This window comes from Mastacembelus armatus, chromosome 7 (genome assembly GCF_900324485.2).
Source record: "Mastacembelus armatus chromosome 7, fMasArm1.2, whole genome shotgun sequence".
NCBI lineage: Eukaryota > Metazoa > Chordata > Actinopteri > Synbranchiformes > Mastacembelidae > Mastacembelus > Mastacembelus armatus.
The window spans coordinates 9,362,782-9,379,898 of NC_046639.1; the positions used below are offsets into that span (position 1 = coordinate 9,362,782).

The window sequence follows — 17,117 nt, forward strand, 5'->3', positions numbered from 1 at the left end:
ATTGACATTACTTTGTAGAGACCTGTTTTCACTTTGACAGTAAAGAGATTTTTTTGTCGGAAAAGCCAAATTATATTGACCATGATTGATTTATAAAATCAATAAAAGGGAAAAACATCCAAGGGGAGTGAATATTTTTTATAGGCACTGTAGGAGTTTCTCCTATTTAACTTTACTAATACTAAAGAAGTTATTATGTGTGATGTCTGCAGCAACAGGATCCACTACTATCTGTACTAAGTACAGATGTAGATGTGTTCCTGTGAAATATATACAGTATATGAATCATAGCTGTACTATGATTCATATACTGTATATATTTCATGTATATTCTTAATATACGTGGCACATCTACAGTCATCTACAGTAGACCCAATACATCAATATAATTACACCAAAGTTAGTGTATGCTCGGTTTATTAATTTGTACTTTCAACATAAGTAGTAAAAATGTCATTAATATAAATTTGTTTGTATTGTATGATGTAAATATACAGAAACCTCCTAAAATCATTACCTGTAATTCAAAAAGTATACAAATTAAATGATACATTAACACAAACTTATCAACATGATCATTATGACACAAAACTTTTATTAATATTTTTTTAGCAAGTTGCAAATGATTTGTTCTGTTGTATGGTGATTCAGTTCTTCAACAGTGTATCATCCAATAGGTTGTATTAAAATGCTTTCTGTTACTTGACTTGATTGAATAAAGTTGTGGTTGCAGTGGGTCTGTGTTGCTAACAAACTGTGTCCTGCTCTACGTCATCTATCCTCATCAGTAATATTTAATTTTTGGTAGGACACACAACATTTCAAACAGGAGGTTGGCACCAGTCAGTGCAGTATTCCCTGTTAAAGAAACAGAAATACAGTATATATATAATGGCTTTAAAACATGTGTCTATACATTTCAATGAGAGTGAAATGTGTCAAGTACCTGTGGTGTCATAAGGTGGAGACACCTCCACTAGATCACATCCAACAAGATTCAGACCTCGGCAGCCCCGAATAATTTCAAGTCCCTAATTCAAACCCAGAAAAAAATAATTAATGTTCATACAAAAAAACTAAGGCAAATAGGTTGATCAGATTCACTTACTGTCAAAAAATAGCATGTGACATCTTCAATTTTTACTGTAATCTTAATCTGTGTATCATTTTTTACAAGCCCTGTTCATTTTAATACCATCAATAACAACACTCACATTTTCCTCCTGTGTGTACAGAGAATTAAATTACATTTTCTGAAGTAGTTGAGTAAAAAAGTTGTGTCTCATCATCTTTTTAACCATTTAGAAGGATTCAAATGTGCTGCATTTATTTACCTGGATGGCAGTAAGCCCTGCTATCTCTGGGGTGCCTGTCCCAGGGGCAAACCCTGGGTCAAGAGCATCGATGTCAAAACTGAGGTATACTGGCCCGCTGCCCATTTGAGCCCTGACTTCAGCCATCAGAGGTGCAAGAGATTTTAACCAGCACTCTTCCACTTGGACCACACGGAAACCCTGCACAATATACAAATACAGAGCATTTGTTTAAAGACAATTAACTGCATCAGCTGCAGGTTTCTGGAATTGTGAACATTGTTAATGTTTTTTTGACACACCTGTGCTTTTCCTGCTATGGCAATATACCAATATACCTACTATTAAAAAAGACAAAGATTTCTAATACTATAATATATACAACCAAAACCAGGTACGCTGAAAAAACCTGTCTTTCATCTAATGTTAATTTGTTGCCTATACTACACCAACATGCTTAATGTGAAGATAAAGATGTTGTAGAAGTTGATTTTCAGCAAATTATTCTAGTGCCTTACTCCGTTGATTAAATCTGTCAGTTGAACAAAAGAAAATTTGCTATCCTGATTGATTATTTTATTGACATAACATTCATTTTACTCTTTACTAACACTAGCTATGCAGTAAACTCAGAATGCTGGCACTGTAGAGTACCTGGGCCCGGCTCCATTCATATGAATCTGCAGAGTAGCCTGAACCACGAAGGCCGATCTGGACCACTCTCTTACAGTCCAGTAGCCCTTCCTCCACACAGCGTCTGAAAGGTGTCCCATGTCCGATCTTTTCCCCCAAGACCATATCGCTGGTGTCGGCATGAGCGTCCACATGGACCAGACCTACTGGGCCATGCCTGATAAAGCATCACAGACTTAACTGGGAGATACAGTATATGAAAATATTAAGAGGCAGTTCAAGTTAAAGTGGTTTTGCACTAGTTTCATACATTTAGCTTGGGTCTCTGCTTTGTCCTATATGTTGGTGGCTATATCTTCAAAGAATATAGTTCATCAAGTAAAACAATGAAATATCTGATTTAGGGCTAAAAAAAAGTGTAGTTGATCATGAGAAGATTAAAATTTTTTACAACTGATTAATTATTTTGACTGTTTTTCCAACAAAAAATACTAAATATTGGAATGAATGAAACCTTTATGGCCCCATAGGAAATTTTTCCTACACCAAAAGAACCAAAACACAGCACAAGGACACAGAAGTAAACAGTAAAAAAGCATAACAAATACACATACAAAATATAAAACACAACCACAGGTGTCATATGGTAACATTTGGAGTGTTGGTCGAGTACAATGTAAAATGCAGGGTGCTGAGTACAGTTTTCTGAGTTTGTTGAGCAGCTGAGTACTTCGTGGGACAAAAGATGTGTCTCTTGGTCCTAATCTGAGGCAACATGTACCTGCGGCATGAGGGCAAAAGTTCATACTCAAACCAGAGGGGGTGGTGATCTGCAAAAATGTGTTAGGCCAGATTCACTGTGTTTATTGGTCAAAAAAGAGATGATTTGTTCACCAATGATTTTACTACTAATTTTCACCACCTTGTCCAATATTCTCTGGCTGCTTGTCATGCTTTTCAATCATTTAAAATGTGTAAATATCTTTGGGTTTTGGGCTGCTGGTTGGACAAAATAAGAATTGAAAACTGTTTTATCTCTATTACAATTCTATTATATTTTAATCCATTAACTGGGGACACATTATTTAAATCTAAACTGTACAGACAATGTAAACTTCTGATAACATGGATCCAGAACCCACTTACTTCTCAGCAACAGCTTGCAGAATAGGATATGCAATTGTGTGATCGCCACCTGCAGACACCAAAGTCTCCTTAACATCAAAACTTCTTATCGAGCATGTTCCAAAGTTTATAAGGGCACAGTTATAAAACATTATCCTGACTATATTTCGTCTATCTCGTTAATAGTCGGACCAATCAATAATTTCTTTCTGTAGTTGTTCTCACCCATTGTCAGAGGGATGCAGCCAGCAGCCAGGATCTTTCTGTAGGCCTCCCTGATGCGTCTGCAGGTGTCTTTCAGGTCATACACATTCACATTGACGTCCCCGATATCAGCCACCACAAGGGACTCGTATGGAGCTGCCCTGGTGCCACTGTTATAAGCCCTTAGCATGGCAGACTCTACTCTGATCTGACGAGGACCAAATCTGTGGCGGGGAAGGGAAATGACCTTCATAAAACTGAAAACATTCATTTCGTTTCAATCAGTGCCAACCTACACCATGACTGCTTGTTATTTCAATACTTTCGTGTTGTTACAAAGTGGGTTTGAATGCAGGGTGTTTACTTTTAATGGAGATTTGTATTATTGCCACCTTCTTCTAAAACTGATGTCTGTCTTATGTTCTACTAAAGAGAAAAAGCATGAAAAAAAAACAGACGCTATGACTTATAACCTAAATATGTTAGCAAAAGTGACTGTTGCAGGCACGTGACACAAAGTGTGACTGAACAGCTGCAGAAAAAAAAACAACACCTTGCTCCAGGCCGGTTGGAGGTCCCGGTATCAATCGGGACACCGACAAAAGCCGCATCGAGCCCGTCCGCGGTCTCCTTGTAAGGCAACTTGGCCATGGTGGGGATCCCCGAAACCCGAGCGACAAACTCGGCGCTCGGTGGCACATTGTAGGGCTTCCCTGACAGCTCTCTGAGGGAACTTGTGCACAGACCCGGTCTGAGGCTGCACCCAGCCACAGCTGGTCGCCGCTGTACGGAGAAAAAGTCCGTTGCCGCATATGGAGAAATAACAGTGCGACATATATTCAAACTCCTCCAAGAAACAAACATTACTGCAGCGTTCTGAGTCTTGAAATGAGCGTGTGTGAGCAGTGTTGCAAACGCTTCAAGGACTACTTTAAGCGTTTTCTTTTAAGTCCGTAACATTTCAATGGCTCACAAAAAAGTACTCCGGGCCAGTTTAAATGCTTATATTTTGTTGTGACTGTTGCCTCTGGTCATCCAAAATATGTATATATGGCACCGCGATAAATGTGCGATATAAATCTGCTATTTGTTTGTAGGGTCATACTTCTGATTTTCAACTTTACGAGGTGTTTGTTAGCAGTGAAGGCAGCATGGGCAAGTCCACGTAGGGGAGCATGTGGGAGGGGAGAGCAAAAAACAACAGGTCCAAACCAACTGTGTGTGAGAAAAAAGGCCACTTGACTTACTCCTGAGTAGCATTTCCAGCATGTCGTAGATGATTTAGAAGAAATATGGTTTCTGTTTAATGTTATTAATATTCCCATGTTAGACGGCCACAATTAGAAGCTGCCGGGCTAAACTAAAAAGCATAATAAAATAAAACACCGTCGTAATAACATAAAATATGTTTTCTTTAGTGTTGTATTGCATCTAGAACATGGATGCTGTCATTTCCACCTCTTATTAACACACATAATACGCTGCATGGTTGGGCTGTGTACCCCTAGTGGTGTGGTGTGGTGTGGTGTGGTGTGGTGCAGTGCATCCCCAGATCAGCTTCAGACGTCGCACATCTCACACGCAAACTCCTCACACACATTGAATAATATCGGCAAGACATCATGGTAAGTACAATATTGAATTCAATTTCTAACATTTTTCTGTAGATTTGCTGTTTCAATTGCATAACCCATATGAAAAGGGAAGGTGAAGAAAGTGGGTCGCTCATATAACATTTTCCCAACCTTACCGCTTTCTCATTTTAATATAACCTTTAATATAACCTTTAGTCTTTCAGGCTATACATTTCCTGGTTGGCAGTATGTCTCCTGTCAAACACCTACAAATGAGCTAGGTTTTCAGTTTTTTACAATGTAATCTTATGCATTTCTGCGCATAAAACGCCAGATCCTCTTCTCACCTAACTCGTCTAAATGATCTTAGATGTTATTGCTTCTCAACTGGCTAGCTTTGTTATGAGCCTGTCAATATGATTTCTGGCTTTTTATGCAGCTCCTATATAGTAGTACATTCCATCAATTCAGTTCTTTGTTCTAAAGATAATTTTATATGACATTATAAATCTCTCTGACTGAATTACATAAACCTAGGCCACCCTTAAGATCTCTATTTATTATAGGCTACAAAAAATAGAATAAATTAGAAATTTCATTGGACAAAACCTCAGTGGATGTACTTCATGTGGTTTTTTTAAGGGGACAGCACACTGCAACATGCCTGGCCTAGATAATCCCCTCCCTACAGTAATCCAGTGCGCACTAGACACTAATGTCGCAGCTAAAAATGCACAGCTCCAGTAAAATAAATGATGCATGCTCATGGTAAGAATGAATTGAAACACTTTACGCTCATCGACACCATCACTTGTCATGTGGGAAAAGGTGACAGAATTATTTGTGGTGTCTATGATACTTTGCATTTTTGCAATTCATTTAATGTCTGTCTAAAGGTGAAAAAAAAGAAGCACCTTTTGATTTTAAAGAACCTGGGTTTGAAAGGTCCAGTTCTCTCAGTTTTGCATGTGATTCGTTCCTTATAAATTCATCTTCTTATGTCAGATGTACATCTTAATCCAAATCTTCTTTCTCTGCATCCCAGCGTGAGTGTATCTCCATCCACGTTGGTCAGGCCGGTGTCCAGATTGGCAATGCCTGCTGGGAGCTTTACTGCCTGGAACATGGGATTCAGCCAGATGGACAAATGCCCAGTGATAAGACCATTGGAGGAGGAGATGATTCCTTCAACACCTTCTTTAGTGAGACTGGAGCTGGAAAACACGTTCCCAGAGCTGTTTTTGTGGACCTGGAGCCCACTGTCATTGGTAACCACTCAGAAATATAAAGTTACCTCTTGATTTAGTTTTTTCAAACCCTTGAGTTATTTCTGATTTTCCCTGTGTCTTCAGATGAGGTGCGCACTGGGACCTACCGCCAGCTGTTCCACCCTGAGCAGCTGATCACCGGTAAGGAGGATGCTGCCAACAACTATGCCCGTGGACACTACACCATTGGCAAAGAGATCATTGACCTGGTGCTGGACAGGATCCGCAAACTGGTGGGTAACTTTATCAGGAGGAGTTTGTTCCTAATATAAACTGAAATATCCTAATTAAAAGTGAACCACTGTGTCTGATAAATTGACTCAGTGTCACTGTCTGTCTGTCCTCAGGCCGACCAGTGCACTGGTCTTCAGGGCTTTCTGGTTTTCCACAGCTTCGGAGGTGGCACTGGTTCTGGTTTCACCTCCCTGCTGATGGAGCGTCTCTCTGTCGACTATGGCAAGAAGTCCAAGCTGGAGTTCTCTATCTACCCAGCTCCCCAAGTCTCCACTGCTGTGGTGGAGCCCTACAACTCCATCCTGACCACCCACACCACCCTAGAGCACTCTGACTGTGCCTTCATGGTAGATAATGAGGCCATCTATGATATCTGTCGTAGGAACCTTGATATCGAGCGTCCTACCTACACCAACCTGAACAGGTTGATCAGTCAGATTGTGTCCTCCATCACTGCTTCCCTTCGTTTTGATGGTGCCCTCAATGTTGATCTGACAGAATTCCAGACCAACTTGGTGCCATATCCCCGTATCCACTTCCCACTGGCCACTTATGCCCCTGTCATCTCTGCTGAGAAAGCTTACCATGAGCAGCTCTCAGTGGCTGAGATCACAAATGCATGCTTTGAGCCAGCCAATCAGATGGTGAAATGTGACCCTCGCCACGGCAAGTATATGGCTTGCTGCCTTTTGTATCGTGGTGATGTGGTGCCCAAAGATGTGAACGCAGCCATTGCCACCATCAAAACCAAGCGATCCATCCAGTTTGTGGACTGGTGCCCCACTGGTTTCAAGGTTGGCATCAACTACCAGCCTCCCACTGTAGTTCCTGGTGGAGACCTGGCCAAAGTCCAGAGGGCTGTGTGCATGTTGAGCAACACCACTGCTATTGCAGAGGCCTGGGCTCGGCTTGACCACAAGTTTGATCTGATGTACGCTAAGCGTGCATTTGTTCACTGGTATGTGGGTGAGGGTATGGAAGAGGGAGAGTTCTCTGAGGCCAGAGAGGACATGGCTGCTCTGGAGAAGGATTATGAAGAGGTCGGAGTCGACTCTATTGAGGGAGAGGGAGAGGAGGAAGGAGAGGAGTATTAAAAGATAATAAAGGAACTAGTTAAGCAGGGCACAGTTAATTTCCAAAATGTTACTAAATACATTACAAACAGAAATCTTTGTCTATAATGTTCAGAGTAAAAAAAATTCACTCTGTCCTAAATAAAGTTTCTTTAAAGGAAATTGAACTTTTGTGTTATTTTGCCAAAACATTTTTTACTTTTACCATTAGTTGCAGGTTATTTCTCCTTCCCAAATATAAAATACTAAATGCTATACCAACAGATGTCATCAGAGGAGGAACCAATGGTTTCCACAAGATAAAATCTGTTCATTTTGTTTTTGTCTTTTCATTTTTGTTTTTTTTATTATAATTAATTATAAGGAAGTCAATTTTTCTTGTTTCTCAAATTAGCATCAATTCACATTACTCACAGATATTAGAAACAAGATGGGTTTTAAAAAAATAAAAGTCACTGTTATCTCTTTTCAGACAGATACTTTTATTCTGAAACACCCCCCAAAAATCTTTCTAAAGTCAATATATTCCTCAATATCTTTAGTTTTGTTACGTGACGGTGGTGAGCTGGAGAGAAGGAGAGGCGTTGGACCCAATGCAGGGAAAAAAGGAGCTTTATTGAATCCTCCTGGGATCACCAGGGCAAAGGGAAAAACATGAAAACACACTCACAGGTAACATAAGTTTCTCAATGTCAATAGTCTCAAAGCCCTTAATGTCATTGACAATGCTCCAACCAAACACAAAAGAAACAGGGAAGTATTTATAGGGAGCAAACCAAAGGTGAAACTAATCAGGTAAATTAACGAAAAGCTACTGAGGAACCCAAGAGGGAGAAAACATGAGCTGGAAAAAAAATAAGAGTCCTCAGCAGGAAGTCCAAAAAGGGAGTCATGACAAGGTTAAAATATACACTTTATCTTGTATCCTACTGATTACATGGACAAGAACAAACCATTTTGATAATGATTATAACGATAATGTAAGTTTAAGTGACTCTAGTTAAATAATTCAAAGTAATTTACCAGAAAATAATAGGTAATTTACCAGAAAATAATAGGTATTATACATAAGCTGTGCAACAAACCAACACCAGTAATTCATGACAGTGGCTCTGAGCAAGTGCACACCACAAAAAGAACAAAATCCATAAATTATTTTTTTGGCTTGCATCTTTGCACAGACACTCACAAACACCTGTTTGTGAGTGACACTCACAAACACATGCAAGTTGTGTGTTACCTATGAATGTATAAACCCTACCCTACACAATAGAGTCTGTTTAGTAGTGTATTATAATTTTAATGTAAACTATCTGCATTGCCCTTCACCTAAATCAGTTCACACAGGTAAAATAACTGTATAAGTGCCTTGCAAAGATCTAGAAATGTTGAATGAGAACTGGTCCCAAGTGCAAATTCACCAAGAGTTTATTATACAGAAAATCACTGGAGAACTAATGAGGGCACAAAGGAACTCCAGGTAAGAACAGGAACTCAGGAGGTGCAAGGTTCAATCCGCAAGCAGCAGGAACGCCAGCTTCACCAGGAGGCGGACGATCGGAGAGAGACCAAGAAACAAGGTAAGTAAGCAATCAAACAACAACGAGTAGCTCAGGAAACTATAAATCCACTACCGCGTCGGTAAACGGACAAACTGACGCTGTAGTTGTGAAGATCCGGGTCTTTTATGGTCATTGGTTAAGGTAAGTCACAGGTGGGGCTCATCAGCGCCTCCCAGTCTCCGGCGACGCACCTGCAAGTAACCAACTGGACGAGACAGAACAACACACATAGGGAAAAAGGAGAGAGATACAGGAGGTAACAGGGTGGCCAGTACTGCCACCTCATGACAGGAAAGTGCATTAAAGATTCTATAAGAAAATATTCACACCAACCACAGAAATACTACAGCATTTCTAGCATAATGTAATTTGCTGCTACTGAGAAACAGCATTAAGAAAAAGAGAAAAGTCAGTAAAGTAGACAAAGATACCAAGAGCAAACCCTATAGTCCATGATGCAATGCATACAAGACATGTTTGCATTAGGGGCACTAGAAGCAAACTCCTACTCATGCATCAGATCTAGGCGGACACGATGCAGGCCTGACGCTGATGCCCATACAGCAGGAATCCCACAGCAGTGCGCAGGTCCTCCAGGTTAGACAGGAAGCTCCTCTGAAGCTCTGCCTCCACCACAGCCTGTAAGGAAAACCACGGCAGAGTGGCACAGCAACCAATCAGTTACCTTCTTCATGCCAGTGCTGTCCTGATTGGCCAGGGCGTTTCGTCCCCAGAGGCTGAGATGTAGCATGTTCGCAGCTACGCAGGCACTAGGGCGCTACAGAATAAGAAAAATAACATTGGAGTGTGACATATAAAACTCTTGGTTCTCTATTACTATTACCAGACTTGTGCAATTAGGAGAATGGAATGCAACCAATGAAAAAGTAAAATGTGTTCAGCCTACAATGTAATATGTAATTTCAAAATCATTAAAATCATAAAAAGATGCATTAATCAATAGTATTATAATGATGATGGGGGGGGGGGTCATTAATGTTTTAATTGTCTCGCTCCCTCTTATCTTTTGGAGCTGCTAACTGAATATGCCCCAACCAGAACAATGAGGTCCTCTACACTATTTCTTTTATCTATCCCAAGAACCAAGATCAAAACCATAGGTGATAGAGCTTTCTCTGTGGCAGGTCCCAGGCTTTGGAATAGTCTGCCCCTGACTATCTGAGCTGCACAGGCAATTGATGTTTTTAAATCCAGGTTGAAGACATACCTTTTTACAGTGGCTTTTAATGCATTCAATTCAATTCAATTCAATTCAATTCAATTCAATTCAATTTTATTTGTATAGCGCAAAATCACAATCAAAATCACCTCAAGGCACTTTACAAAAACAAAAAAACCACGAACAATTCCCTTATGAGCAAGCACTTGGCAACAGTGGAGAGGAAAAACTCCCTTTAACGGAAGAAAAAACCTCCAGCAGAACCGGGCAATTTTTAGCTTTTTTAGCTGAATGAACTAGGTCTTAGTATTTCATATGCTCTTTTATGTTTTATTGTATTTATTGTATTTATGTATGCATGTGTATGTGTAAGTATATAAGCGTGTATACGTTGGCTTATGCGTGTGATGATACTTCCTGTCTCTCGCTCTTATTTTGAAAACCCATTTTTGGTTTGGTTTCCTACTCATCTTCACTCACTTGACTACATAATTGATTTCACCTGTTCTCTCTCCTCTGGTCATAGCTTATATACCTTATATATGGAGTTGGACTATGCAGCTGCAGAAAACAGCTGTGACAATGAACAACAGATCAGACTATGAAATGTTTCCGCTCTCATTTGGTGTCAATGCCCTTGGAGTCTGAACCATTTTAAGTGTTTTTTTTCACCCACTTCCTTTCATTAAAATTAATATGTGGGTCATATATTTCCTTATTTCTACCCTCATTTACACTGAATAACTGCACAGAACCACATTTTGTTAACATATGTATATTACAACATGACCTTTTAATTACAAAGTGCAAATGTTATGATGTGGTTGTTTCTGTTTCTGGTCCGACTTTTATTTTGGTTAGTTTCCTGTTTTCTCTTGTCCCAGGTAGCTTTGTGTTTATTAGTTATATATATATACTCCCTCTTTTCCTTTGTTTGTTGTCGGAGTATTATATGTGTTTATGTTTGTCTAAGGAGAGCTTTTCGCCCATCTCCAGTTTCTTTGCTTTGTGTCCTGAACGCTGAGTGGTGTTAGTGATTTCTTGCCTGTGCCTGGTGAGTCCAGGCTAATAAAGCCTTTGTGTTTTGCACTTGGGTCCTCTCCTCTCCTCCTTCATCGTCACACCACCAATTCATAACAGCAAATTGAATATTTTGTTGATTTTGCTGACTCTCGAAAACTCAGTTATAATGAATCAGTCACAGAGAATAAGATTATGAGAATAAGAATAAGGTATTATAGTCATGTTGTGTGGTATTAATACAGTCCATGAAAGGGAAAGTTATTGTCAAGTTGACCTTTGCCCCCTGGTTTAGATTACAGTGGACAGTAAAACAACCAGGCATTTTCTAGAAACCTAGGAGCCTAGGTCTTCTTTATATAAAAGCCTAAGACAAATGTTCTCCTATGAGAGCACTTAAAGTTCTAGACAGTGTTGACTGTTGTAAAAGTTTAGGTTTACCGTTTGGAGATGTGAATGCTGGTAGTTAAGGTAGACCATACCAACATCCATCCATCCATCATCTATACCCACTTATTCCTAAACCAGGGTGATGGGGATCTGCTGGAACCTACCATACCAACATTTCAGTGCAATATCTGTTACATTTTAAATTATGCATTATTCTAATCTGCAGGTTATGCAACAACTTTCACTGACAAATGAACATTTGTTGATTTCTTTACTGCAATCATTGCTCATTACTCTAAGGGAACAAAAGAATACTGAACTTGTCTTACATCACACTGATTAGACAGCATGGGAGAGCTGCCATAATGGGAATAACCCCTCTTATGTAAAGTGGACAGTTCCTGTTTGATATGTTGAAATTTTGAGATAACAGTTTGATTTACAAAAACAAACTTAGATCCCAGTTTGGGGCCGATCCCAGCTGACTCGGGGCAAGCAGGGTCTGACACATAGAGACAAACACTCACAGTCACACCTAATTTGAAGCTACTAATAATCCTTACCTTTGTGTGTGTGGATTTTGGGAGGAACCTGGAGTTGTGCGGGATTAGAACATGGAACCTTCAAAAACAAGGTACCTTTGATTTTGTGTACGATGTGTTGCTGCCATACTGTTAATATGACACACATACTCACACACACACACACACTACCCATGTGGGTTCATGCTATCTCTGTTACATAGCTGACATAGGCAGTTTGTAAAAAACCTTCTCCCGCAGCAAAGATGTAGTAGACATTGAGGCAGCATAAGGCAAACAAGCCTCAGCAGAATGGTTAGGCCTGAGGAAATGTTTTGTTGAACCTTGTTCTGAATTACTGTTATTTGGACAGATTACTTTAGTTATTTTGGTGGGAGACCACTGAGGGTCTAGTTCAAGCACATCTTAATTTAGACTTCTTGTAAATCTAAAGGTATTATAGTCATGTTGTGTGATATGAATACAATCCCTGAAAGGGAAAGTTATAGTCAAATTGACCTTTGCCCCCTTGTTAAGTTGCAGTGGACAGTAAAACAACCAGGCATTTTCTAGAAACCTAGGAGCGTAGGTCGTCTTTATATAAAGGACTAAGACAAATGTTTCCCTATGAGAACACTTAATGTTCTAGACAGTGTTGGCTGTTGTAAAACTTTAGGTTTACCCTTTGGAGCTGTGAATGCTGGTAGTTAAGGTAGAGCATACCAACATTTCAGTGTAATATCTGCTACATTTTAAATCATGAATTATTCTAATCTGCTCCATCTGTGATGTGAATATACAGAAACTTACCAGAATCATTACCCGTAATTTAAAAACTATACAAATTAAATGATACACTTAACACATAAATTTATCAACACGGTCATTATGACACAAAACTTTTACTAATATTTTTTTAGTAAATTGCAAATGATACCTGCTGTTGTAAGGTGTTTCAGGTTAAACAATTAAAGATATGGTTGCAATGGGTCTGTGTTACTAACAAACTATGTGTCCTGCTCTATGTCATCTATTCTCATCAGTAATATTTAACTTTTGGTAGGACACACAACATTTCAAACAGGAGGTTGGCACCAGTCAGTGCAGTATTCCCTGTTAAAGAAACAGAAATACATTATATATATAATGGCTTTAAAACATGTGTCTATACATTTCAATGAGAGTGAAATGTGTCAAGTACCTGTGGTGTCATAAGGTGGAGACACCTCCACTAGATCACATCCAACAAGATTCAGACCTCGGCAGCCCCGGATAATTTCAAGTCCCTAATTCAAACCCAGAAAAAAATAATTAATGTTCATACAAAAAACTAAGGCAAATAGGTTGATCAGATTCACTTACTGTCAAAAAATAGCATGTGACATCTTCAATTTTTACTGTAATCTTAATCTGTAATCTACATCTGTGCGTTTTTACAAGCCCTGTTCATTTTAGTACCCTCAATAACAGCACTCACATTTTTCTTCTGTGTGTACATATCATTAAATTACATTTGCAGAAGTAGTGGAATAATTAAGTTGTGTTTCAGCATCTTTTTAAACCATTTAAAAGGATTCAAATCTGCCGCATTATATTTACCTGGATGGCAGTAAGACCTGCTATCTCTGGGGCACCTGTCCCAGGGGCAAACGCTGGGTCAAGAGCATCGATGTCAAAACTGAGGTATACTGGCCCGCTGCCCATTTGAGCCCTGACCTCAGCCATCAGAGGTGCAAGAGATTTTAACCAGCACTCTTCCACTTGGACCACACGGAAACCCTGCACAATATACAAATACAGAGCGTTTGTTTAAAGACAATTAACTGCATCAGCTGCAGGTTTCTGGAATTGTGAACATTGTTAATGTTTTTTGACACACCTGTGCTTTTCCTGCTATGGCAATATACCAATATACCAACTATTAAAAAAGACAAAGATTTCTAATGCCATAATATAAACAACCAAAACCAGGTACGCTGAAAAAATCTATTTGTTGTTAATTTGTTGCCAATACTACACCGACATGCTTAATGTGAAGGTAAAGATGTTGTAGAAGTTGATTTGCAGCAAATTATTCTAGTGCCTTACTCTGCTGATTAAATCTGTCAGTTGAACAAAAGAAAATTTGCTATCCTGATTGATCATTTAATCGTTTTTCAAGCAACAACAATTTGATCATTTTAGTAAATGTAATATCATGGGTTTTGGACTGTGATAAAAAAAGATATGTGAAGACCTTAGCTTGGATTCTGGGAACTGGGAGTTTTTAAAAATAATACTCCTTTAATAATAATATTCATTTGCTGCAGCCTTACATGAATCTAATCAGGCCTACTAACAAGAACTGGTGGTGAAATTATGAATTAACTTTTTCTTCCATATTCAGACACAAAAAGATGCTACCATGACAACAGGATATTTCAAATATCATATACGATTCATGAGGAATAATAAAGCTAGTGTTTTTACTGTTTACTGTTTAACACTAGCTATGCAGTAAACTCAGAATGCTGGCACTGTAGAGTACCTGGGCCCGGCTCCATTCATATGAATCTGCAGAGTAGCCTGAACCACGAAGGCCGATCTGGACCACTCTCTTACAGTCCAGTAGCCCTTCCTCCACACAGCGTCTGAAAGGTGTCCCATGTCCGATCTTTTCCCCCAAAAACATATCGCTGGTGTCGGCATGAGCGTCCACATGGACCAGACCTATTGGGCCATGCCTGATAAAGCATCACAGACTTAACTGAGAGATACAGTGTATGAAAATATTAAGAGGCAGTTCATGTTAAAGTGGTTTTGCACTAGTTTCTTATATTTAGATTCGGTCTGCTTTGTCCTATATGTTGGTGGCTATATCTACAAAGAATATATCATCTTACAAAAGTTGTATAGTTCATCACGTAAAACAAATAACTGATTTAGGGCTAAAAAGGGTTTAGTTGATCATGAGAAGAAAAAAATTTTTACAACTGATTAATTGTTTTGGCTGTTTTTCCAACCAAATATACTAAATATTGGAATGAATTTATTGCCCTAGAGGGAATTTTTCCTGCACCAAAAGAGCAAAAACACAAACAATCAAAATACTGAAGACAAGACAGTATAACAAGCACAGCATAAGGACACAGAAGCTCAGTAAAGAGTAAAAAAGCGTAACAAATACATATACAAAATATAAAACACAACCACAGACGTCACATGGCAACATTCGGAGTGTCGGTCGAGCACAATGTAAAATGCAGGGTGCTGAGTACAGTTATCTGAGTTTGTTGAGCAGCTGAGTACTTTGTGGGACAAAAGATATAATGTCTCTCTTGGTCCTCATCTGAGGCAACATGTACCTGCGGCATGAGGGCAAAAGTTCATACTCAAACCAGAGGGGGTGGTGATCTGCAAAAATCTGTTAGGCCAGATTCACTGTGTGTTTATTGGTCAAAAAAGAGATGATTTGTTCACCAATGACTTTACTACTAATTTTCCATTTAAAATGTGTAAATATCTTTGGGTTTTGGGCTGCTGGTTGGACAAAATAAGAATTGAAAACTGTTTTATCTCTATTACAATTCTATTATATTTTAATCCATTAACTGGGGACACATTATTTAAATCTAAACTGTACAGACAATGTAAACTTCTGATAACATGGATCCAGAACCCACTTACTTCTCAGCAACAGCTTGCAGAATAGGATATGCAATTGTGTGATCACCACCTGCAGACACCAAAGTCTCCTTAACATCAAAACTTCTTATCCAGCATGTTCCAAAGTTTATAAGGGCACAGTTATAAAACATTATCCTGACTATATTTCGTCTATCTCGTTAATAGTCGGACCAATCAATAATTTCTTTCTGTAGTTGTTCTCACCCATTGTCAGAGGGATGCAGCCAGCAGCCAGGATCTTTCTGTAGGCCTCCCTGATGCGTCTGCAGGTGTCTTTCAGGTCATACACATTCACATTGACGTCCCCGATATCAGCCACCACAAGGGACTCGTATGGAGCTGCCCTGGTGCCACTGTTATAAGCCCTAAGCATGGCAGACTCTACTCTGATCTGACGAGGACCAAATCTGTGGCGGGGAAGGGAAATAACCTTCATAAAACTGAAAACATTCATTTCGTTTCAATCAGTGCCAACCTACACCATGACTGCTTGTTATTTCAATACTTTCGTGTTGTTACAAAGTGGGTTTGAATGCAGGGTGTTTACTTTTAATGGAGATTTGTATTATTGCCACCTTCTTCTAAAACTGATGTCTGTCCTATGTTCTACTAAAGAGAAAAAGCATGAAAAAAAAACAGACGCTATGACTTATAACCTAAATATGTTAGCAAAAGTGACTGTTGCAGGCACGTGACACAAAGTGTGACTGAACAGCTGCAGAAAAAAAAACAACACCTTGCTCCAGGCCGGTTGGAGGTCCCGGTATCAATCGGGACACCGACAAAAGCCGCATCGAGCCCGTCCGCGGTCTCCTTGTAAGGCAACTTGGCCATGGTGGGGATCCCCGAAACCCGAGCGACAAACTCGGCGCTCGGTGGCACATTGTAGGGCTTCCCTGACAGCTCTCTGAGGGAACTTGTGCACAGACCCGGTCTGAGGCTGCACCCAGCCACAGCTGGTCGCCGCTGTACGGAGAAAAAGTCCGTTGCCGCATATGGAGAAATAACAGTGCGACATATATTCAAGCTCCTCCAAGAAACAAACATTACTGCAGCGTTCTGAGTCTTGATATGCAGGTGTGCGAGCAATGCTGAGACAAGACTCAGTGCTGCCAACTATTTTCAATGGAAAGTAGCTAAATGTCGCTAAATGACGCAATATCTAATTAGCATATTAATGGCGTCATCACGGCGTATTTGCATTCTGCGCGTCGCAACTTCTTAACACTTTTCTCCCCTAATTCGTGCCTCAGAGGTAATGGTGGACTGAACAGCTGTAGAGGTAATAATGGTGGAGGAAGCAGCAACAGAGGTGGAGGGAGCAACTGCTGGGGTGGTGGTGGAGGGAGTAGCT

The 17,117-nt window shown here is 39.7% G+C and overlaps 3 protein-coding genes across 3 annotated transcripts; 1 reads left to right on the plus strand and 2 right to left on the minus strand.

The window, feature by feature from the left end:
- Positions 1–400: 400 nt before the first annotated feature.
- On the minus strand, positions 401–4,193 carry LOC113145045 (agmatinase, mitochondrial-like). The gene is made up of 7 exons (XM_026331372.2): positions 3,829–4,193; positions 3,297–3,499; positions 3,093–3,141; positions 1,968–2,163; positions 1,335–1,514; positions 947–1,031; positions 401–858 (listed from the first exon to the last, which is right to left on the minus strand). The coding sequence occupies exons 1-7, from the start codon at positions 4,137–4,139 to the stop codon at positions 785–787; spliced, it is 1,098 nt and encodes a 365-aa protein (XP_026187157.1). The 5' UTR covers positions 4,140–4,193; the 3' UTR covers positions 401–784.
- Positions 4,194–4,789: 596 nt separating this feature from the next.
- Positions 4,790–7,467, plus strand: LOC113146169 (tubulin alpha-1B chain). The gene is made up of 4 exons (XM_026333478.1): positions 4,790–4,900; positions 5,895–6,117; positions 6,202–6,350; positions 6,465–7,467. The coding sequence occupies exons 1-4, from the start codon at positions 4,898–4,900 to the stop codon at positions 7,443–7,445; spliced, it is 1,356 nt and encodes a 451-aa protein (XP_026189263.1). The 5' UTR covers positions 4,790–4,897; the 3' UTR covers positions 7,446–7,467.
- A 5,607-nt stretch (positions 7,468–13,074) lies between these two features.
- Positions 13,075–16,878, minus strand: LOC113145810 (agmatinase, mitochondrial-like). The gene is made up of 7 exons (XM_026332898.1): positions 16,500–16,878; positions 15,968–16,170; positions 15,764–15,812; positions 14,625–14,820; positions 13,697–13,876; positions 13,299–13,383; positions 13,075–13,210 (listed from the first exon to the last, which is right to left on the minus strand). Exons 1-7 carry the CDS (start codon positions 16,808–16,810, stop codon positions 13,137–13,139), a joined length of 1,098 nt encoding a protein of 365 aa, XP_026188683.1. The 5' UTR covers positions 16,811–16,878; the 3' UTR covers positions 13,075–13,136.
- Positions 16,879–17,117: the final 239 nt, after the last annotated feature.